The 21,854-nt window shown below is 53.0% G+C and overlaps 6 protein-coding genes across 6 annotated transcripts; 5 read left to right on the forward strand and 1 right to left on the reverse strand.

Moving 5' to 3' along the window:
• Positions 1–482: 482 nt before the first annotated feature.
• Positions 483–3,126, reverse strand: BO79DRAFT_211784 (mitochondrial elongation factor MEF2). The gene has a single exon (XM_025683079.1). The coding sequence runs from the start codon at positions 3,035–3,037 to the stop codon at positions 536–538; it is 2,502 nt and encodes an 833-aa protein (XP_025534434.1). The 5' UTR covers positions 3,038–3,126; the 3' UTR covers positions 483–535.
• Positions 3,127–3,595: 469 nt separating this feature from the next.
• Positions 3,596–5,867, forward strand: BO79DRAFT_291063 (retromer subunit VPS17). The gene is made up of 4 exons (XM_025688955.1): positions 3,596–3,692; positions 3,762–4,242; positions 4,296–4,749; positions 4,808–5,867. Exons 2-4 carry the CDS (start codon positions 3,802–3,804, stop codon positions 5,677–5,679), a joined length of 1,767 nt encoding a protein of 588 aa, XP_025534435.1. The 5' UTR covers positions 3,596–3,692; positions 3,762–3,801; the 3' UTR covers positions 5,680–5,867.
• A 602-nt stretch (positions 5,868–6,469) lies between these two features.
• BO79DRAFT_291064 (putative nucleoside-diphosphate-sugar epimerase) lies at positions 6,470–7,757 on the forward strand. Its single transcript, XM_025688956.1, has 3 exons — positions 6,470–6,541; positions 6,610–6,815; positions 6,885–7,757. Exons 1-3 carry the CDS (start codon positions 6,519–6,521, stop codon positions 7,682–7,684), a joined length of 1,029 nt encoding a protein of 342 aa, XP_025534436.1. The 5' UTR covers positions 6,470–6,518; the 3' UTR covers positions 7,685–7,757.
• A 246-nt stretch (positions 7,758–8,003) lies between these two features.
• Positions 8,004–15,816, forward strand: BO79DRAFT_66637 (putative THO complex component (Rlr1)). Its single transcript, XM_025689573.1, has 4 exons — positions 8,004–8,084; positions 8,184–13,181; positions 13,253–14,214; positions 14,266–15,816. Exons 2-4 carry the CDS (start codon positions 8,260–8,262, stop codon positions 15,681–15,683), a joined length of 7,302 nt encoding a protein of 2,433 aa, XP_025534437.1. The 5' UTR covers positions 8,004–8,084; positions 8,184–8,259; the 3' UTR covers positions 15,684–15,816.
• A 779-nt stretch (positions 15,817–16,595) lies between these two features.
• BO79DRAFT_241033 (beta-glucosidase H) lies at positions 16,596–19,227 on the forward strand (the record flags this gene model as incomplete). Its single annotated transcript, XM_025685082.1, has 3 exons — positions 16,596–16,665; positions 16,724–17,330; positions 17,385–19,227. 3 exons carry the CDS (start codon positions 16,596–16,598, stop codon positions 19,225–19,227), a joined length of 2,520 nt encoding a protein of 839 aa, XP_025534438.1.
• Positions 19,228–21,061: 1,834 nt separating this feature from the next.
• Positions 21,062–21,736, forward strand: BO79DRAFT_125756 (uncharacterized protein; the record flags this gene model as incomplete). The annotated part of the gene is made up of 3 exons (XM_025677959.1): positions 21,062–21,171; positions 21,200–21,336; positions 21,531–21,736. Coding segments are annotated over 3 exons (453 nt in total), but the record flags the coding sequence as incomplete, so codon positions are not given.
• Positions 21,737–21,854: the final 118 nt, after the last annotated feature.

The following is a 21,854-nucleotide window of genomic DNA, read 5'->3' on the forward strand; positions in this document are numbered from 1 at the left end:
TCACCGTCCCCTCAAAGTAACCTTATTCGAATTTGATCCGAGGTCGCGGGCTTATACCTGAGGCAGAAATATAATGCCTTAGGCAAAAACCATCTCTATTAAGGCGGAGGCGGTAGGATTTCTGCACATTGTGAAAGTGGAACAAACCTGGCCTTACCTTTTAAGGAAGGCCCCTGAGAACTACACCACCTATCGTAATAATCCCAATGCACGGTAAATTGCCCATTACAGATCGCAATGGTAGAAAAGCAGAGCGTGGTAGTTTTGAGGGAGATCGTAGAGGTTTCACCACCCTTAGCCCCTGGGATTAAGTTCACTCTACGCCGCGCTGCAACCCGAAAGGAACGAAACGAGACAGGTGCATACTGGAGTTCCTTATTCAAGGTCCTTGCATTCTATTCCGTGAAGAACCAAGTTTTCTTAGACGCCAGGTGATATCCTACACACTTTCGATTTCCTATTTTGGCTTAACCAAGCCATGTACTTATAATATACAGTATATATAGAGAGAAGTGACGTAATAGAAGAGGTCGACCTAGAACCCGCCTCTCAATTCCGTCAACACAGCCTTCTGTCGCGGGGTACTCATCTTCTCGAACCGATCGACGCTCATCACAAAGGTACCGCGACCGGCACTCAGACTGCGCAGGTGTTTCAAGTACCCGACCATTTCCTTGAGAGGTACCTTTGCCGTAATGGTTCTGGGTCGGTTGGCGGTGTCGGGGAGGGAGGCACCAACGGATCCAGATTCGAATGGGTCCGCAGGGGCGTAGACCTTCTTCGGGTCGATGGGTGGGAGGTCTTCAACCGGTTGGGGGGACGCGGAGAGGTCGGTTGATGTGAGGGGGATTTCTTCGTCGAGGGAAACGATATGGCCGCCGCGAGAGGAGGAAATGTCGTGTACGACGGCTCCGAGACTGGCTTCGTCGATGCTGATGATCACGTTCATGACGGGCTCCATCAGGGAAGTGCCTGGGCCGGAGGAGAGGAGGTCGCGGAGAGCGGCGGAGGTGGCCAGACGAGCTGCAGAGGACAGGGCAGCCGGGGTGGTGTCGGTGCCGAAGAGGTGTTCGGTTGGGTTGATAGTGAGGGTGACGCGGGTGTGGTGCATAGGGAAAGCGAACTGAGGGCCGCGAGCAAGGGCAGCTAGGCAGCCGTTTTGGAGGGAGGCTCGGAAGGAGGGTACGTCTAGGCCTGCGGGAAGTATGGGGCTTTCCTCGATGCCTTTACGGTTGCTTTCTACCTGCAGTTCTGGGGCGAGGATGATGATCTGGTTGCCCTCTTTGGTTTCGACTGAAAGTGCCTCTTCGGGTACTGGAGGTGCGTTGTCCGGGTCGAAAGGTTCCACTACTGCCGTGCAGCCGGCTTTGCCTTTGCGGCCGGCGATCTCCTTGTCGAAGATTTTGCTGGTGACAGGCGACTCCCCAAGCGGACATTCACGGTAGCCGATTTCAATACGGCCCATTGTGGCCTTAGCTTTCAGGTCATTGATCAGGCGATCTCGGGCAATCTCGAGATGGAGCTCGCCCATGCCGCTTAGAAGCGTTTGCCCGGAGTCTTCGTCAACAGTGACGTGGAGACTAGGGTCTTCACGTAGGAGTAGGGCAAGGCATTCATGGATCTTCTTCTCCTCGCTTAGGCTGTGTGGCTCAATACTGGCGAAGAAAACGGGAGGCGGCACCTGGATAGGGCGTAGTTGGAGGGTGTCAAGTGGTTCAGGTGGCGTTAATTTGTTGCCTGCGTATGACACCAGTGTATCTCCGGTTCGAGCATGCTTCAGGCCAGCCACAACGCCGATATGTCCCTCGGGAATGGAATCCACCTCGACAGCGTCATTAGCGTACATCTTGAGCAGGCGCGGTGCACGTTCAGTGATATTGAGATTGGTGTTGAATATAGCACTGTTCCGGTCCAGGGAACCCGAGTAAACGCGCACATAAACCAAGACTCCCCGCTTGGCATCGTTAACCACCTTGAAAGCAAGCGCGCAGCTCTGAAGCTTCTCGATAGCATTCTGGGATTCAGCTTGGGTGACGGACTTCTTCTTTTTCTGCTTCCCTTTGGAGGTGGCTGCTTTTTCGCTCTGCTTGACTAATAGATCGCCGGAGAGTAGACTCCGAAGACCTCCGCTAACGCCTCCGATGCTAACCTCTGGATCAGGGGTTTCGAGGGGACTGGGAAGAAGGTTTGTGACGGCGTCCAGGAGAGGCTGCACACCGATGTTGCGGAAGCTAGCACCTGCGAAGGTAGGGATGATCTTTCTACCCTGTTCTTGCAAAAGACACCTGCGCAAGCTGTCCAGAATGTCGTTGGGAGGAACTTCGAGGTGATCTTCGTCATGTTCAAAGAACTTCTCGATCATAGTCTCATCATGCTCGCTAAGTAGCTCAACAAGTGCTGTCCTTGCGCGTCGAATCTCCTGTGCAAGCCCTGGTTCCTCGCCATCCAACTCTTGCAGGTTGAACATTTTGACAGCTTTACCGTCACCATCTTGCCATCGGAGACCCTGCAAATTAATCGCATCGCCAACTCCAACAAAGCGACCATTTCCGCCCTCGAACCACGGAATCTGGCAGACCGCGGGGTAGCCCGCAAGACGGGAGCTTATCTCTCTTACCGTACGCCCAAAAGCTGCACCGTCTCTATCCAGCTTGTTGATGTAGACAATCCTGGGAATACGATATGTGCTTGCTTGGTGCCATACTCGTTCCGTTTGAGCTTCGACGCCAGCGACGCCGTCCAGAATACACACCGCCCCGTCTAGAATGCGCAAAGAACGCATAACCTCAAAGGTAAAGTCCGCATGCCCAGGAGTGTCGATTAGGTTTACTGTATGAGATGTGGCAGACCTTGGGGTTTTTGAATTATCCTGAGCGGCTGCAATCTGATCACCAGCTGCTTGAGGCGGCCAATGGAAGGTGATGGCAGCAGATTGGATGGTGATCCCGCGAGCGCGTTCCGCAGGGAGAAAGTCTGTGACGGTGGACCCTTCATCCACATCTCCAATTCTTCGGGTAAAGCCACTGTAGTAGAGCATGCGCTCAGTGGTCGTTGTTTTACCGGCATCAATATGTGCAATGATGCCTATATTTCTAGTTCGGTCAAGGGTGTCTGCCTGTAATTTGGATGCAGACGATGAGAGCAACTGGATCCTAGGAAATTGCCCCTTCTTGGCCCCTGGAATCAAGGACGCATTACATCCCAGACGGCTGGTAGCTGCCTGGCATTGTCGTAGGCCAGTTGGCCGCACCGTCTGGTGAGAGGCGCGTAAGAAAAGAGCTGTAACCATTGGGACGGAAACTGTCTATGTAATGGGAGACAACAAATTGGCGTAATGTGGAACCTAGAACTTGACAAACATTGTCGAAGACAACTAGTAATAAGGACAATAATGTAGAAAAGAGAAAGGTCCAGCCCTTCAAAGGGTAGTGTGTGCGGAGGAACTGGGAGTATGAATGAAGCTGCTGAAGCTTTTCCGGCAGTCCAGTGACCGGGGCTGCAGATGCCTGGCCAATCAGGCTGCATAGGCACCAACGACGTAACCTCCGAAGTCCATCCCGTTCCGCTCAGTTGAACAGTTTCCCCTCCCCCATCTCAACGCTTGCATCGGCCTTTCCTTTGTCAAGCCCGAATTCTTGAGAGTTTTCGGCATTATCCTCTTCTCAATCGTTTTTTTTTTTGAGTTCCAATAGGTGAACACCAATTGATCCGCAACGATAATCATACCAGATGAGACAATACTGATGATTGCGCGCCCGCAGCACGGTGTAGACGTGGTCCCATTAGACCAAGACAGCCACGATGGACTACTCCGCCATATCACACGATCCTGATCATCCCGCGGGCACTTCTCCTTGGGCTTCACCACGCCCGACACAAACAACCTTTCCGGCTTCCGTGACTAGCGACATCCCCCCTGCCCCCTTGCCTCCCCAAGATCCCTACAATGCCGAATCGCAGCCTACCGAAGCTCCTGGGTTCCAGGAGAACGAGACTGGATCGCCTGACTTGTCTGCGCGACTGCAGGGTGCACAACTTGGTGAGCCCGGCTATGCTGATGAGCAGTCGCAACAATCTCCGCAGCAGCATGGACAACAACCTCGTTCTCAGCTCCCCGCCCGCTACCAAACGGGCCCAAGACAGAATCCCAGACAACCTGCACCTGTGTATAGGATCCAGGCGAAAGTTACGGGGCTAGAAAGAACGGGCAAGAAGGACCCTATTCTTCGGTTCGATGTTCACGTGAGTGGTACCCTTCTTTGCCTCGCCCTGCGCCTACTGACAACAGGCTCCAGACGAATATCCCCAAATTCAGGACAACGCAGTATCGAGACGTTCGTCGCACCCATGCCGAGTTTGTCAAGCTTGCGGACCATCTGATTTCGGCTAATCCGGAAGCGTTGGTCCCCGCGGTCCCTCCACCACTTACCCCTGCCGGCGCTGGAACCGAAGAGGATGAACACAGAGTCAAGTCGTCTATGCAGCGGTGGCTGAATGTCGTACTGAGCAATGAAGTCCTCACCCATGATGACGAGGTTGTCCTGTTTGTCGAGAGTGATTTTGGTTACAGTCCTGTGGTTCGGATGAAACAACCCGCAACTGGGGTTCGAAGGAAGGTCCTGAAGCAGTTTGCGCCGCCCCCCGATGACACGCCTGAATTACAAAATGCGCGTCCGATTGTGAAGATGTTTTATCTAGGAACAATGGATACTAGTCACAAGGTTGACCGTGTCGTCAAGGCTCGTCGAGGTATGCGCTAGGACGGCTCTTATTTTATTATCAAGGGTACTAACATTTGGCTATCCAGGACTCGGTCTCGCAGAATCGGACTTTGGTGTTAAGCTAGGCCAGATGCACGTGCAAGAGACACACCCTGGACTGTCCAATGCATACCGGAAATTGGGGAAGATCATCCAAACCGTCGGAGATTTCCATGCCGTCCAAGCGACTGCGGAGGCCACAACACTGGGGGATCCTCTAAGCTACCACTCGTCCGATGCCTTTATCGTCAAGGAGACTCTTACCAACCGCCACATCCTCCTTCGTGATTTGATCCAGGCTCAACAGGCCACGCGTAGCAAACGCGCCGCCGCTGACCGCCTCAAAGTCAGTTCCTCCGTCCGCTCGGACAAGGTGGACGAGGCTATCAATGCCCTGGACGAGGCCCAAGGCCACGAGGACTACCTCACAAAGCGGACGCAGCGGGTCACATCGAACTTACTCGCTGAGAAGCAACGGTGGTTTGACCGGACAACAAACGACATGCTGAACAGCCTCCGCGAGTATACCCTGCGCCAGATTGAATCCGAACGGAGGACCCTTGCTACCTTGGAGAGTGTGCGACCTGACATTCGAGCAATTGACGCTTCGGGAGGACTTAGCCGTCTAGGACGCGAATCCCACCCAACTGCTCGTCGACCTAATCTTGGTTCAAGCCAAGGCCCCAAGGGAGATGCTTGGAGCGGCATACCGCGTCGCAGCGACAGCCTCGGCCGGAGCCTCAGTGGCAGCTTTGTTGCACCAACACCCACTGAAGATGACGAGGAGGTCAATGGACAGGGCACTGGGAAGGGGCGTCTGCGCTCTGCCAGTGGTGTGAGTTCGATTGTGGAGGAAGACGACGATGATCGCCTTGACGCTCGTAACGCTGCTAGTCGCCTGGCCACGAGCACTTTCTGAGCAACTGTAGATTATAGGCATGATTCTTGTGCAAGATTCCCCTTTGATGCCGGTTTTCTATTGAAATAAGCCCACCTTTGAGTTTCGCAATCCAGCCACTATGCTTTGCCTTTTATGTTGTACCATGCCCTTGAAGTTTGTGTCGGTTCAAGAAGAGTATATGTACGTCTACCTTATACAAACAATCCGTAGCCTCTCAGATATACTTTTATATTGGCACCCGGGTTCCTTGAGTGGCAGATGTGGGCCACGTTGTCAATTGCGACCCAAGTAATGTACCAGTGAGGTGTCTATGTGCAATGGTCCGAGAACTGGCCAGTTGTTGAATTCATTGGGCTTCAGCCCCGCCCATGTACGTCATGAGGGGTAGCTGGGGTACATACTTTGTAGTAGAGTATCCATCCCCACGACACAATATCAGGATCAATGTAGTAATAGGATACCGTGAAAAGGGTTTGTGTCATGTTAAGTTTATAGGTTCATGCCGAAAGTTCATCCTGTGGAACCAGACATATACTCCGAGCCATCCATTCCAGTAAAGACTGGAAGCACAAGGAAAGCCCGCAATTGATGGGGATAGCTACTACTTCTTGGTACCCCCACCCCCACTTTTGCCCAGGTCTGAAACTTCTGATTGATTCTTGCACCTGCGAGGATCCATCTTGCCCACTCTTGATTTCAAAGCATGGCGGAGCTTAAGCTGGAACTGGCAGTTGGTCTCTCTTTGTTTTGATCAAGCTATAAAAGTCGAGCTCCCCTCCCCCACTTCTAGTAGCACTCTTTCCCCAGCAATCCCTTATCCATTCTCATACCAACCTTCTTACGAACACTACGACAAGATGGCTCCCCAAAAGGTTTTCCTGTAGGTTTCCGCTTATCTTTTCACAGATGTTAGTACTCTTGTTGACCGCTGCTCCTCGTATATTGCAGCACCGGTGTTACTGGATACATCGGTGGAGACACCTTTTACGACGTCTACCAGGCTCATCCTGACTGGCAGTACTCCGTCTTGGTGCGCAACAAGGACAAAGCCGCTCAAGTCACCAGCAAGTACCCCAACGTAAGGATTGTACTGGGTGACCTTGACTCGGCCGACATCATCGAGGAGGAAGTCAAGAACGCTGACATCGTACTCCGTATGTTCCCGAGTCCCTGCTCACGTGCTCTTCTGTAATTCGAATGTATAACTCACGGGCCATGGTTAGACTGTGCCGACTGTGATCATGTCGCTGCCGCCGAAGCCATTGCGAAGGGTGCCACTCACCACACCCCTGACCGGCCAGTGTGGTGGATCCACACTTCTGGAACCGGCATCTTGACCGTGGAGGACTTCCGTAGCAACACTTGGGGTCTGGAACGTGCCAAGCAGCATGATGACTGGGATGGTGTAGATGAGCTCCTCAACCTTCCTGCCGATTCGTTCCACCGCAATGTCGATGAGATTGTCATCAATGCTGGCAAGCGTGCTCCCGACAGTGTCAAGATTGCCATCGTCTGTCCGCCTACCATCTATGGACCCGGTCGTGGACCCTGCAACCAGAAGAGTGTGCAGGCATACTGGTTGGCTTCTGCTGTCCTGAAGCGCAAGAAGGGTCTGCAGGTCGGTGAGGGTAAGAATATCTGGCACCAAATCAACGTGCAGGATCTGAGTGACCTTTACCTTCTGCTGAGTGAGGCTGCTGCTGCGGGCGGTGGCAAGGCCACTTGGAACGACAAGGGTTACTACTTGGCAGAGAACGGTCCTTTCTGCTGGGGTGACATCCAGAAGCAGGTGGCCCAGGTGGCCTATGAGAAGAAGCTCATCCCGTCCCCTGAGGTTGAGCCCTTGACCGACGAACAGGTTACTGAGATCAATCAGTTTGGCCTGTATGCCTGGGGTAGCAGCTCTCGCGGTACTTCCTACCGTGGTAGAAAGCTATTGGGTTGGAACCCCCACCGCCCTAGTCTGAAGGAGCTTATTCCTGACATCGTTGACATTGAGGCCAAGGCTTTGGGCTTGCTGTGAGGGAGCTCGGAAGTTTATGTAGCCAACTACGACGTATTGATATAATGAATGACATGATAATGTTCAAAATGCGATATGGATTTTGTAAGGTGTAAACCATCGCCATTGAAGCGAAAGATTCTACTTCAAAACCGAGTGATATATTGGTCGTAACAAGTAGCAAATATTAATGAGTTTTGTGAACAAAGGAAAATGCCTCAGGCGGGTAACACCGAAAAAGCCTAGCGCGGAGCTCTCGAGACTAAGCGATCGAGGCGCGACACCCGCCCGTAGACGCCGCCGCCTTTACTGCTACCCGTGCATTCACTGCCATTACGTTCTTTGATCTGACCAGCGATCTTTGTGTCTTCCCCAGGCATCATCCTTTCCCTCCTTCCGCCGTATGAGTTTTCCACAGCAGGTTGTTTCCAATAGTCCCCTAAACCGCGTTCCATCGATTTGTCCGACCGATTGCGGCTCTGTGGTCCCACGTGAAGGAAGCTGACCCTCGGAAATCTAGGTTCGCCGCATGAATTGCGACCTGTCGGGAACACATCGGTTTTCTATCCGCGCACTTTAGCTCCAATCGGGCTGTCATGGCTCCAGGTGCCGGAGGAAAGAGAAAGAGAGGTGATAGATCGTGGTCTGGCGATTCAGGGAACGACGGTCAACGGCCATCGCCCCATCGACCGGGCAATCTCAACATGTCGCAACATAACTACGGTCCGCAATCTCGCGATTACTCTGACGCGCGTGGTCGATTACGAAGGCAACCCAGTCGGGCTGGAAGGAATAGCATGGGTCGAAGGCCCAGCACCGATGGTCAGAACCCTCCTGCCGGTCGGAGGGATAATGCCATGTCCCCGCCCAGCACAACTCCCGCGAAAGACGTCTCAGAACAAAACCAGGCAAACGGCGTGCCTTCAACAACAGATCACCAAAAGCCCCCTCCATCACCTTCTCTTTCCTCGTCACAACCACCGTCACACATCAATCCATCTCCCGCGCCTACTCCCACACCAGCACCTGCGCCGATAGCTCAGGCGTCGGCTCCTCGGCCTCCTGCCGGGCCCCCGCCACCCTACGACTACGAATATGTTACACAGAACGCCATCGACGAGTGGGCGACGACTGGAAAGAAGGATCTTGTGGAAAAGGGTATCCAAGTGAGAGACGCACAAGATGCCGCCGCACTTGCTTCGATATACCAGGAACTCATTCGGTCCGCCCTACACGGTCGTCTGCCACCGGAGGAAGCTGGAGCTGCAGTCAGGGATGTCATTGGCGAAGATGTTGCCGCTGAGGATGTTGATATGCAGAATGAAGGACAAACACAAGCCATCCTCGACACCCGCTCCTTATTCCTGGACACTTTATCTATCCTCACCGATTCCGACACTTCTAATAGTGCCCTGAGGCCGCTCGTGTTCTCTACGAGGATCAACCCCGCTCTCATGCGCCTCCAACTCGACACTCAACTCCTTCAATCCCTAGGACTTGTCCGAGAAACGTTCACGCGCATGGGTATTCGCAAGCAGACGAACCTCCTTTATCGGCAATCGAACTACAACCTTCTGCGGGAAGAGTCTGAAGGATACTCAAAATTGCTTACAGAGCTGTTTACAACGAGTAACAACGAGCCCCCCTCCAGCGAAGTCGTCGAGGATACATTTGAGAAGGTGAAGGCGATGATTGGCGCGTTTGATATGGATGTAGGCCGTGTCCTTGATGTTACTCTCGATGTTTTTGCTGCTGTTCTTGTAAAGCAGTACCGCTTCTTCGTGAAGCTCCTGCGTGCTAGCTCCTGGTGGCCGAAAGAGGATGCCTTCCGCACAGTCGATGCGGGTAACCGTGATTCTGGTCTACCCAACTGGGCTTTGCCTGGGTCTTCTGGGTGGGTAACTACCGACGAGGAACGTCTCGAAGCAATGAAAGCGAACGAACAACGAGATCACGAGTTCTGGAATAGAGTCAGAGAAATCGGGATCCGTGCTTTCTTTGAAATCGGTCGCCGGCCTGTGTCCAAAGAAGAGCTACAGCGAATTCTCCCGGAAAGCAACAGTCTCTCGGAAGAGGAAAAGGAAATGCGGAAATGGATTGAGGAAACCGGAACACTACCTCCCAAGGGAAGTCGAGTAGCAGCACAGTTACTTGGTTTCAAGCTTCGTTTCTATTCCTCCCGCGCTCGCGCCAAACACGATGTTCTTCCGGACAACCTCATCTACCTTGCGGCTCTATTGATCAAAGTTGGTTTCATTTCACTACGTGACCTGTATCCGCACCTCTGGAGGCCGGATGACTCCATGGATACGCTCAAAGAAGAGAAGCTGAAGGAGAAGGCTGATCGCGAACGGGCAGCACGGCCTGGTGGTGGCATCAATGCCTTGATGATGGCTGGTGCTCTATCAGACGACACCCTACCCATTCCACGCATTCGCGAGTCTGAGACGCGATCAGCGACTCCAGGAAAAGATCAGGAAACGGACAAATCTACAGGCGTAAAGGCGGAGGAGGACGAGCTTCCTGAACCTTCTGACCAGAAAGTGATGCTTCTCAAGAGCCTACTCGCCATTGGAGCTCTCCCCGAGTCTCTTTTCATCCTCAGCAAATTCCCCTGGCTTATGGATGTCTATCCCGAACTCCCTGAATTCATTCACCGCATCTTGCACCACTGTCTTGGCAAGGTCTATTCTTCATTACGCCCATTGCCCTCGGTGGACGCGGTCAAAGACCAAAAGCAAATACTCAATCATGACCAGTCTGGCGTGCCAAAGGGACAAATACGGCTGACGCAGGCGCCACCACGCCGAGTTCTTCGGTGGGCTCAGCTCGATAAAGAAGATACGAACGATGGAACCGACTACAGGTTCTATTGGGATGATTGGGCGGATAATGTTCCCATTTGCCAGACTGTTGACGACGTCTTCGCATTGTGTTCATCATTCCTTAATCTGTCTGGTCATAAAATCGGCCAAGATCCAAGCCTACTAACAAAAATTGCAAGGATCGGAAAGCACAGCATGAGCAAAGATCACTCGCCAGAGAACAGAGCTCGTTGGCAGGATCTTTGCAAACGACTCCTGGTTCCGTCGATCAGTCTTACGAAGGCGAATCCCGGTGTGGTGAATGAGATCTTCGACCTTATCAGTTTCTTCCCTAGAGAGATACGGTACAACATGTATGCCGAGTGGAACTCCGGCCAGACGTCCAGACTTCCTGACATCAAGTCGGCATTTGATCAGGCGAAGGCGGAAACGAAAGATGTTCTTAAGAGGCTCAGCAAAACGAATATTCGACCTATGGCTCGTGCGTTGGCCAAGATTGCCTACGCCAATCCGGGCATCGTTATCAGTGTGGCCATCAATCAGATTGAGTCTTACGAGAATCTTATCGAAGTCGTTGTGGAGTGTGCGCGCTACTTCACATATCTTGGGTACGATATCCTGACGTGGGTCATGATCAGCTCGCTGGGCCAGAAAGGACGAAGCCGCGTTCAAGAAGGCGGCTTGTTGACTAGTCGTTGGTTGAACGCCTTGGCGACATTTGCAGGAAGGACTTTCAAGAGATATTCAGTGATGGATCCAACCCCGGTCTTACAGTACGTTGTGGACCAGCTTCGCCAGAACAATTCAACAGATTTGATCATCCTCGAGCAGATGATTAGTTCTATGGCGGGAATCATCACAGACAACAATTTCAACGATGCGCAAATCCAGGCCATGGCAGGTGGCGAACTTTTACAATCACAGACAATCTTGCAGTTGTTGGATAAGCGACACGAGTCAAAGACTACCTCGAGACGGCTTATGAAATCTCTCACTGTTTCAAAACTTGCTGGACAATTGCTCATTGCCATTGCCCAAGAACGACTGATCTGCGTCTTCAGAGAAACAGAAGGCGCTTCAGAGCTCAAGCTCCTGGGAAACATCTTCGATGAGATTCACCGTATCCTTGTTCAGTACCTGGACCTGCTTCGCAGTAACTTGTCGGTCGAGGAGTTTGATTCGTTCGTTCCCGACTTAGCTTCCCTCATCAGCGATTTCGGCATCCAGCCCGAAGTAGCGTTTTGGATTCGGCGCCCGAGTATTGCGAAAAAGGTTGCAGATGTAGAAAAGACGATGCAGGATGAAGAATCATCAAGGACCCCGGTCGGACTGGTGTCCAGTCGCGAGAGCGAAGAGACATCTCCACCCAAGCCCGAAACTGATAAGATGGAAACGACGGAAGATGGGGAGGCGACCGTGACTGAAGGCGAACAGCCGTCAGAGAATGCCATGGATGTCGATGCCGATAAAGCCGAGACCGTGAACAACACCGACAATAACGCTGCTACAGTATCTACTGGGCCTGTCGCTGCCGATGCGCCTGCTTTGAATCCCGTCTTGCAAGATCTCCAGGACCAAGTCAAGGCTGTGTTGAGTCCCGAGACATGGGGCGTTGTCGGCTTACAGTTCTATGTGACTTTCTGGCAGCTGTCTTTGTACGACGTGCATATACCCCAGAAATCGTACGAAGATGAAATTGATCGGCAGAAGAGGAAGGTCATGGCGATCAGCAACGATCGGTCCGATATCAGCATGGCAGGGACGCAGAGAAAAGAGCGAGAGAAGAAGCAACTCACGCAACTCCAAGATCGGATACTGGAAGAGAACAAGGCCCACTTAAAAGCCTACGGGCAAACAAGGACCAAACTACAGAAGGAGAAGGATCGCTGGTTTGCGGGTATGCGTGGGAAGCATGATTCGTTGAATGTTGCCCTTCTTGAGCAGTGCTTCCTACCGCGTCTCTTGTTGTCTCCCATTGATGCATTCTACTGCTTCAAGATGCTCAAATTCTTGCATACAACTGGAACTCCAAACTTCCGAACCGTCGGACTTCTGGATCAGCTGTTTAGGGAGCAAAGACTTACCGCGCTGATATTCCAGTGCACATCAAGAGAGGCAGATAACCTGGGTCGTTTCTTGAACGAGGTCTTACGCGACCTCGGTCGTTGGCATGCCGACAAGGCTGTCTACGAGAAGGAAGCGTTTGGCACCAAGAAAGACCTTCCTGGATTCGCCAAGAATGTTGACTCGGATGGGAAGCCAGCCATTTATCTGGAGTACGAAGATTTCCGTCGGCTTTTGTACAAGTGGCACCGCCTCTTCTCCTCAGCTCTGAAGACGTGCTTGAACGGTGGCGAGTACATGCACATTCGTAACGCGATCAGCGTGTTGAAGGCTGTTGTGCAGAACTTCCCCGCCGTGAACTGGATAGGCCGGGACATGTTAACCAGCATGAACAGCTTGAGTCAGAACGACGAACGAGATGATGTCAAGATTCCGGCTGCTTCTCTGATTGGCGATCTCAACCGGCGTGAGAAGAAATGGTTGCTTCCTCAAGCGTTCATGAGCGCAAGCCCGCCAGTTCCTGGCAGACCAGGTGCAGCAACGAAACCAACCACACCACGTCCATCGTCTACAACACCCACCCCCTTGAATGCTAGTGCTGTCGAGTTCAAGCCTACAACTACCAACGGGTAAGTCCTCAGGGGGAGAAAAATCACTTCACTGTGTTGATCCCAAATACTGATATCTTACGCAACTACAGGTCGCAAGGAGAGTCGAAACCCGATTCGGGCGCCACGAAGGCCGAGGTTGAAGATGGAGAGATAGAGGATGCAAAGATGGCCGATGTCCCGCTGGCTGATCGGACAGCACAAAAGCCTTCGGACACAAAGGCTACGCCATCTCAACGTGATTCACCTGCGGCTCAAATTGCCGAAACACAAGCGTCCGCCAATCGCGAGCAAACATCAAGCGAGAAGGATGTGACTTCAGCTCGCGGGGCTCATCCAGAGGCAGACTTGCCTGCTCGGCCCCAGGCGCCAGCATCACCCGCTGCGTCGCAAGCTACGTCGAGAATCTCAGACTCAGGTAGACCGGCAAACGTGCCGAAGCGCCCTGAACCGGAACGGGCACCATCCAGTGCGCAGAACACCCGAGCACAAGCGCAGGGACCACACCGATTCACCCGTGAAGACAAGTTACCCCCTCGGCCTGATCTCTTAGAGGACCGCCGTGACAGACATCAAGACTATCCACGTGGTGGTCGCTTTGGTGGGGACCATGACTATCCTCGGCCATTCGATCCGGCCATGGGTGATGTGAGACCCTACCCCCGAATTGACAGGGAGTACCCAAGGCAACCTATGGACGAACCATTCCGGAGCTTTCCTCACCGGGATGGACGTCCGCCGCGTGATGCGGACTGGCCGGATCGGCCCGGCCGTCTACGGCCAGATGTTCGGGAGGGACCAGCAAATGTACGATCTGTTCCTCCCACGCACCCTGATCGCGCTGGTATGATAGACGACCACTCAGAAGGTTTTCGGAGGGGTGAAAGTGGACGACAAGATAGAGACGACCGACGAAATTTGCAACCACGAGCATTGTCTCCTCCAAGAATGGAACCATTGGGCCGTCCGGAACGGTTCCCAGCCGATGATCGCCGTGCTGCCAATTTTGCTCAGTCTCATGCACGAAACGAGGATATGCCCACAGGGCCACGAAGTGAGCGATATGGGCGTCCTTCCATGGATGGCGCTGACAGTCGAGATACAGTGACCGGCATTGACATGAATCATGGCCGACTGCGTCAACCAGAGCCGCCTACGGACGTTCCGTCAGGCCCGAGAGGAAGAAACAATGCTGGACGTGGTGGCCGCAATGCCGCCGGGTTACAGCATTCTCAAGGACCACCTGCGTCCGGTGCAATGGCTCCGACTGAACGCCAGCCTCCTACTGGCCCGGGCCGGCAAGGCTTACGAAACGCACCAGATCAGTCTACCACAACAGGGCCCCCATCACCAGGCCCCGAGAAACTCGACACTAGCGGAATCCACCCTGATAGGTTGAAGGTCTTGCAGCAGCAGCCCCAAGATAACTCATACGGGGGCGGTCAACGCTCGCATCATGCGTCATCTCCTGCATCGATTGTTCCCCCGTCTGGTCCACGCAGTGGACTAGGACCACCCTCTGGACCCGCAGCCATGCCACGTGGCCCGCCTTCAGGTCCCGGGTTTGGTGGTGAACGTGGCCGGGGAGACAAGCGATTTGCTGGCATCAACAATATGCTCCAGCAATCCGGTGGGGCGCCAGACCGTGGCCCTGGTCCGACGATTCGAGGACGGGGTGCCAACCGACAGTCTGGTGCCATGAACGCACCATCACCGCAAGCGGCCCGGCCTCCAACTCCCGGTGCGCAGGAGGATGGTGGCCGCGGCGGCTCAGCATCTCAAGGTCGCCCCGATCTTCTGGCGGGTCGGTCTTCTGGCGCTCCCTACGGTGAAGAGGATGGCCCTTCACGCAGCCGACCAGGAGGCAGTCGAGGAGAGCCTGCGGAGGAGTCCAGCGCGGAGAGCCGACGAAGCCAACGGTTCTCTTCGGGCACACACCCACATGATCGTGAACGGGAACGGGACCGCGATCGGGAACGGCGTGGCGGCGAAGAGGAGGGATCACGCAGTAGCAGTCGACGGGAAGAGCACCGAGACCGAAACCGGGATTACGAGCGTGAACGGAGTCGCCGAAGCGACGCGGGTGGTGCACCGGGAGGGCCTCGGGAAGAACGGTATGAGTCTCGCGAGGCATCTCGACGTGGGCCTGGCGCACGTGAAGACAACCGGCGGCGGCGTGACCGGGAGGAGGGCTCGGACATTGCCCCAAGTAATCAGGAGCATGAAGGCCGTCTTCGACCTCCGTCTTCTCTTGGCGGACAGGGTCCCCCACCACCTCCGCCGCCCCCGCTTGCTGGTGCTGAGGATGACCGACGATGGGGAGGTGGGCGTGAGCTGCGGGATCGTGATCGTGACCGTAACCGGGATCGTCCGCGTGAACGGGACTACCATCGCGAGGGGGCGCCTAGTGGGCCTCACCGCAAGCGTAATCGACCTGGGGATGAAGGAGGACATGGCGATGGTGGTGGGCGTGGAGGAATGCGGATGGGAAATGAATCCAAACGGCCCCGACGTGGCGCATGAAGGATGACGGAAGATACAAGGGGTTTGATACCGGCGGAATGATGCGTGATTGCATGTTGCTCTTTTTTTGTCTCTCATTGAATCTACCATTTCCTTTTGACCTATTACATGACTCTATTACTAGCATTGTTGGACGGTGTTTTGCGTTCCGCCTGTTTACCTGGGACTTTCTGATCTATGTGCACGCATGGCCTGTATCATACAATTTTTCCTCCATTCCCCATTTGTGTTCTTGATTGGATACCCGGACGCATAGCAGCTACTACCTACTCGCAGTCAGCTGGCTGCACGTTACGAGAGTTAAGTTCCGGTCCGTAGTCTGGCTGCATGAGTAGTCGAGGGACAAGGGGTGTAAGTGGGATGATTTGCTTTTCTGGGTAGGACAATGTCCGACGTGGTTGACTTTCAGACCCTGCATTTGCATCTGCAAGTGAGATGGTGGCTGCCAGGATACCTTGTCCATCTGCAAGACAAAAGGCCAACTGGCGACAGGGCAGGCGGGCCGACACTCCGACCAAACCAAGCGGGTAATCTTCGGGGCATTTCGTGGCTGCTCCTTCGGCCATTCCTCCCGTCGATCCGCCATTCATGATGTTGATCCATGATGCATTCCATCCCACTCTGCAGCCATCGGATGCATGGATGATTCAGGCGGGGTGCCAGGCACCGTTGAGTTCCGGATATATGAACTCCTCCGTCTGCCCCGCTCCAACCACTTGTTTCAGTAGTAGTCCTCGACTCGAGTCAGTCTGATCTGTGATAAATTTATACTTCAATCCCTCCCTTCCCGTTCAATTACCGACGATTCTCCGCCTCTTAAACTAAACTCTGCTGCACAACCTGCAGTTAACTCGAATGCCAGTCCATCTCACTCTCGAATTACAATAAATTCACCCTCCCGTCTCCGTCACCATGGCACGTCTGGACGTGGAAAAGACCATTGAAGAGCTCACGCTGGGCGAAAAGGTAGCTCTCACAGCTGGCAAGTAACGACCTATAACCGAACTAAAAACAGAAAAGATCACTAATCATTACAACAGGCGTGGACTTCTGGCACACTGCCTCAGTTTCCCGACTGAACATCCCCGCTCTGCGCATGTCCGATGGTCCCAATGGCGTGCGAGGCACCCGCTTCTTCAACGGAATCCCAGCCGCCTGTTTCCCCTGTGCCACCGCCCTCGGAGCAACCTGGGACGCCCATTTGCTGCACGAGGTGGGCCAGCTGATGGGTGACGAGTCCATCGCTAAGGGCTCGCATATCGTGCTCGGTCCCACCATCAACATCCAGCGCTCTCCGCTCGGCGGTCGAGGCTTCGAGTCTTTCGCTGAGGATGGCGTACTTTCTGGAATTTTGGCTGGGAATTACTGCAAGGGGTTGCAGGAGAAGGGCGTTGCTGCCACGCTAAAGCACTTTGTCTGCAATGATCAGGAACATGAGCGTATGGCGGTCAGCAGTATCGTCACTATGCGTGCCCTGCGCGAGATATACCTGTTGCCGTTTCAGTTGGCTATGAGGATATGTCCTACTGCGTGTGTTATGACTGCCTATAATAAGGTCAATGGCACGCATGTCAGTGAGAATAAGGAGCTTATTACGGATATTCTCCGCAAGGAATGGAATTGGGATGGTCTGGTTATGAGTGATTGGTAAGAAATATCTATATAAATAGCTGCCCAGCATGGATATTAACAGTGCCCCAGGTTCGGAACCTACAGCACCTCCGATGCTATTGCTGCTGGTCTGGACCTCGAAATGCCCGGCAAGACACGCTGGCGTGGCTCTGCCCTGGCGCATGCTGTGTCGTCCAACAAGGTACCAGAATTCGTTCTGGACGACCGTGTCCGCAATATTCTTAACCTCATCAACTGGGTCGAGCCTCTGGGCATCCCCGAGCACGCCCCAGAAAAAGCCCTCAACCGCCCCCAAGACCGGGAGCTTCTCCGCCGCGCCGCTGCTGAAGCCGTCGTGCTTATGAAAAATGAAGATAACATTCTTCCCCTCCGCAAAGACAAGCCGGTCCTTGTCATCGGACCCAATGCTCAAATCGCCGCCTACTGTGGCGGCGGCTCTGCTTCCCTAGACCCCTACTACACCGTCTCGCCCTTTGATGGCGTCGCCGCCAAAGCCACCTCCGAAGTTCAATTCTCGCAAGGCGTCTACTCCCACAAAGAACTTCCTCTCCTCGGTCCCCTGCTTAAAACCCAGGACGGTAAACCAGGATTCACCTTCCGTGTCTACAACGAGCCTCCTTCCCACGAGAACCGTACCCTCGTCGACGAACTCCATCTCCTCCGCTCCAGCGGCTTCCTCATGGACTACGTCAACCCCAAGATCCACTCCCTCACTTTCTACGTCGACATGGAAGGCTACTTCACCCCCACCGAATCCGGCGTCTACGACTTCGGCGTCACTGTAGTCGGCACCGGCCGTCTCCTAATCGACAACGAAACCGTCGTCGACAACACCAAGAACCAACGCCAAGGCACCGCCTTCTTCGGCAACGCCACCGTCGAAGAACGCGGCTCTAAGCACCTCAACGCAGGCCAAACCTACAAAGTAGTCCTCGAATTCGGCAGCGCGCCCACCTCCGACCTCGACACCCGGGGCATTGTCATCTTCGGACCCGGCGGATTCCGCTTCGGCGCCGCCCGCCAGGTCAGCCAAGAAGAACTGATCTCAAACGCCGTCTCCCAAGCCAGCCAAGCCTCTCAAGTCATCATCTTCGCCGGTCTCACTAGCGAATGGGAAACCGAAGGCAACGACCGCGAACACATGGACCTTCCTCCTGGAACCGATGAACTGATCTCTCGCGTCCTCGATGCCAAGCCCGACAACACAGTCGTGTGTCTCCAGTCCGGTACCCCTGTCACCATGCCATGGGTCCACAAAGCCAAAGCCCTCGTCCACGCCTGGTTCGGCGGAAACGAATGTGGTAACGGCATCGCGGACGTCCTCTTCGGAGACGTCAACCCGTCCGCCAAGCTCCCCGTAACTTTCCCCGTCCGCTTACAGGACAACCCTAGTTATCTTAACTTCCGCTCCGAACGGGGCCGCGTCCTCTATGGTGAGGACATCTACGTCGGATACAGGTACTATGAAAAGACGAACGTGAAACCCCTCTTCCCCTTTGGCCACGGCTTATCCTACACCACTTTCTCCCGTAGTGATCTGAAGATCACTACTTCCCCGGAGGGTACCACCCTCACCGATAGCGAACCCATCACAGCCACGGTCAAAGTAAAGAACACAGGCAGCGTCGCCGGTGCAGAAATTGTCCAGCTGTGGGTTCTTCCCCCGAAGACGGAGGTGAACCGGCCCGTCCGCGAACTGAAGGGGTTCACGAAGGTGTTCCTCCAGCCTGGAGAGGAGAAACAGGTGGAGATTGTCGTGGAGAAGAAATTGGCGACGAGCTGGTGGGACGAACAGCGCGAGAAATGGGCGTCGGAGAAGGGAACATACGAGGTGTTAGTCACAGGAACTGGGGAGGGACAGTTGAAGGGGGAGTTTGGGGTTGAGAGGACGAGGTACTGGGTTGGGCTGTAGGAACGATGTTGAGAAGTATTGATATGTACATGGGTTATGATTGATTAGGTGATGGTCGATGAATTGAGATTGGATACTTCTATTTACAGAGATGTGTAAAGGTAGGAAACAAATAGAAGACAACATGGATTCCATACCAACGATACAATAGATCCTAGTGCATAAGATAGTAGATTAACATACGCACTACACACCTAATAAGTCTACTATTATTTACTAGCTATCACTTTGAAGTCACATTCCACTCTCTCTCTCTCTCTCTCTCCCCTCCCCCGTGCAGTTCCTTTCAACCATAGGCACTGCAATACTTAACTACATATCATCAAGCACGCCTCGTGAAAGAAAGAACTATCACAATATAATACCGTCATGGGTACATTTTCCACATACACATATGCACCCTGCTAGTTATTACTACCAGCAATGTTTGATATCCTTTTTCTATATATACTTGTATTTTTATCAAACCTGTGAACTTAACGAGCTCCTAGTTACATACCATCATTTCTTTCAGAATGTGCAGTACTACTACTTCATGTACTCTGTGATAGATGGTGATGGCAGTGGTGGTAGGAGTAATAGTAGTAGTATAGTAAACGGTAGATTGAGTCGAAGGTACTATAGGTACTACTACTAGAGATTTAGTATAGGAAGTAGTATAGTAGCTAGGAGGAGGTCAGAGGGGAGGTGCGGTTGTACTAGCTATAATTGGATTCCCCTTTTTTTGTTATTTCTTTTTCTCTACTTTTTTCAATTGAGGCTATTGTGTCTGTACTATTTACAGTAATAGTTTCTTAAAGGGGATATGAATCAGATTGAATGATATAGGGTATTATACTTGTTTGCTTTGTCTTATTATGACTTCTTATGAGGACTGCATTGGTGTATGGTATCCTTATTATCTGTCATCTATGTGGTTGATTGAAATAGAGTAATTAATCAGCTCGCATCTTCTCTAATACTTCCCTATGATAGACTATACGACCTAGTCAACACTGGAATCTACAAGTACACAGACGATGTGATTCCCTTGAACTAAAAGGGGATGGGGGTTTTTCAGTAACACCTTGATGATACTACACTCGCCGATAATATTCCAGATAGGGTTCATTCCCTCGATCGATGAAAGCGGGAAAAAGAGTCTGGACTCAGACTCAGATCCCACAAACTGCGTTTGAGGCTGTCTGTCACAATGAGCTGGGGTTTAATTGTGCTGGCTGTGGCTGGGACCCTAGAAGCTAATTGATTGCTTGTCAGACTATCAGCAGTAGGGACATGACCATGGCGCGGACCATCCTTTTCATCGTTATGATGGGCCATACAAATCACTCATGTAGTATATAGTAAACGACTAGAGCACCCAATTCTCAGACACGGAGCAAAGCCCATATTTTGAAGTAATGATTGACTGAAACTTTGCTTGGTTCCTTTTCACCCTCCTTTAATTCACAGTCAGTGCAGGATTGCCCCCACAATGTCTCCAAAGACCTCTATCATCACCACATACCTCCTCGCCCTCCTCGCCAGTCTAATCTCAGCCCAAACTGTCCGAGAACATCCCGACAGATTCTGTCCCTCCAAAAATGGACAGGAGGTCCAACTGGAGAAGAGACTATTTGTCACATACCACTGTGGAAAGGCCCCCGAGGACTGGGATCTTCTGGAGAGCTACCCTGCAGCGATGGATCCTGAAGCCTGCAGTCGCGCCTGTGTAGCCAACTCTACCTGCAAAGGAAGTCTATACAGTGCGCAACCGGCGAACCGCAGGGCTCCGTGTTTCTTGTATTCGGGTGCCACTGAGCCGGTTCTTGAAGATATGGATCGTGTGTTGTGGATGTCGTATCGGAAGGTTTCGCCTTTGGACCCGGTTGATTGTAAGGAGGAGCTTGAGTTGGTGGGGGAGTTGGAGGATAAGGTCAGTGGTTTACAGAGGGAGATGGAGCAGTTGAAAAAGGACTTGGAAGCTTGCCAGGCCTCTAGTGGTGGCGAGGAAGGAGATGGAGGCGATAACGGAGGAGGGGAAGAGGGAGGTGAAAATGCTGGTAACGACGGCGGTTCAGGAACTGGACCAAATGATGCTGTTTGTGAGTGTTCGCCCTCATATGAAATGTTTGAAGACACGAAGCTACCTTGGTATGCTGACAAACATCCACCTCCATCAGGTCCTCGAAATGATGAAAACGTCTTTAGCTATGAGAGCAGAAGATGGGAGCTGCACACTGACAGATGTATGAATATCCCCTCCTGTCTGCACTTGTTAAGCAGCTTCGATGCCTTTCTTGATCTCCACTAACCCTGCATAGATACCCGTTATGGAACCGGTGCGAACAATGACCTTGGCAGGGATTCCCCCTACCTCAATATTGCGGAATGTATTCACCAGTGCTCCCAACTACCCAAGTGTAGGATGGTATACTTCCATAAAGGTCTCCGCACTTGTTTCTTTGCGACCAGACCAGGAACTTTGAGTGGACGTGCTCCCGATTATGACGCTGCCTGGTTCTTGGGTCCTAGAATGAAGCCGTCGCTATTCACTGTGCTGTCGGTGCTGTCGAAGTCTGCCCGCATTCGAAGTGCTTCATATTTTTGGAGGGTCTCGAGATTGGAAGTGTCGGTTGCTTTATTCT

Source organism: Aspergillus costaricaensis (assembly GCF_003184835.1).
Source record: "Aspergillus costaricaensis CBS 115574 unplaced genomic scaffold BO79scaffold_52, whole genome shotgun sequence".
NCBI classification, from domain to species: Eukaryota; Fungi; Ascomycota; class Eurotiomycetes; order Eurotiales; family Aspergillaceae; genus Aspergillus; species Aspergillus costaricensis.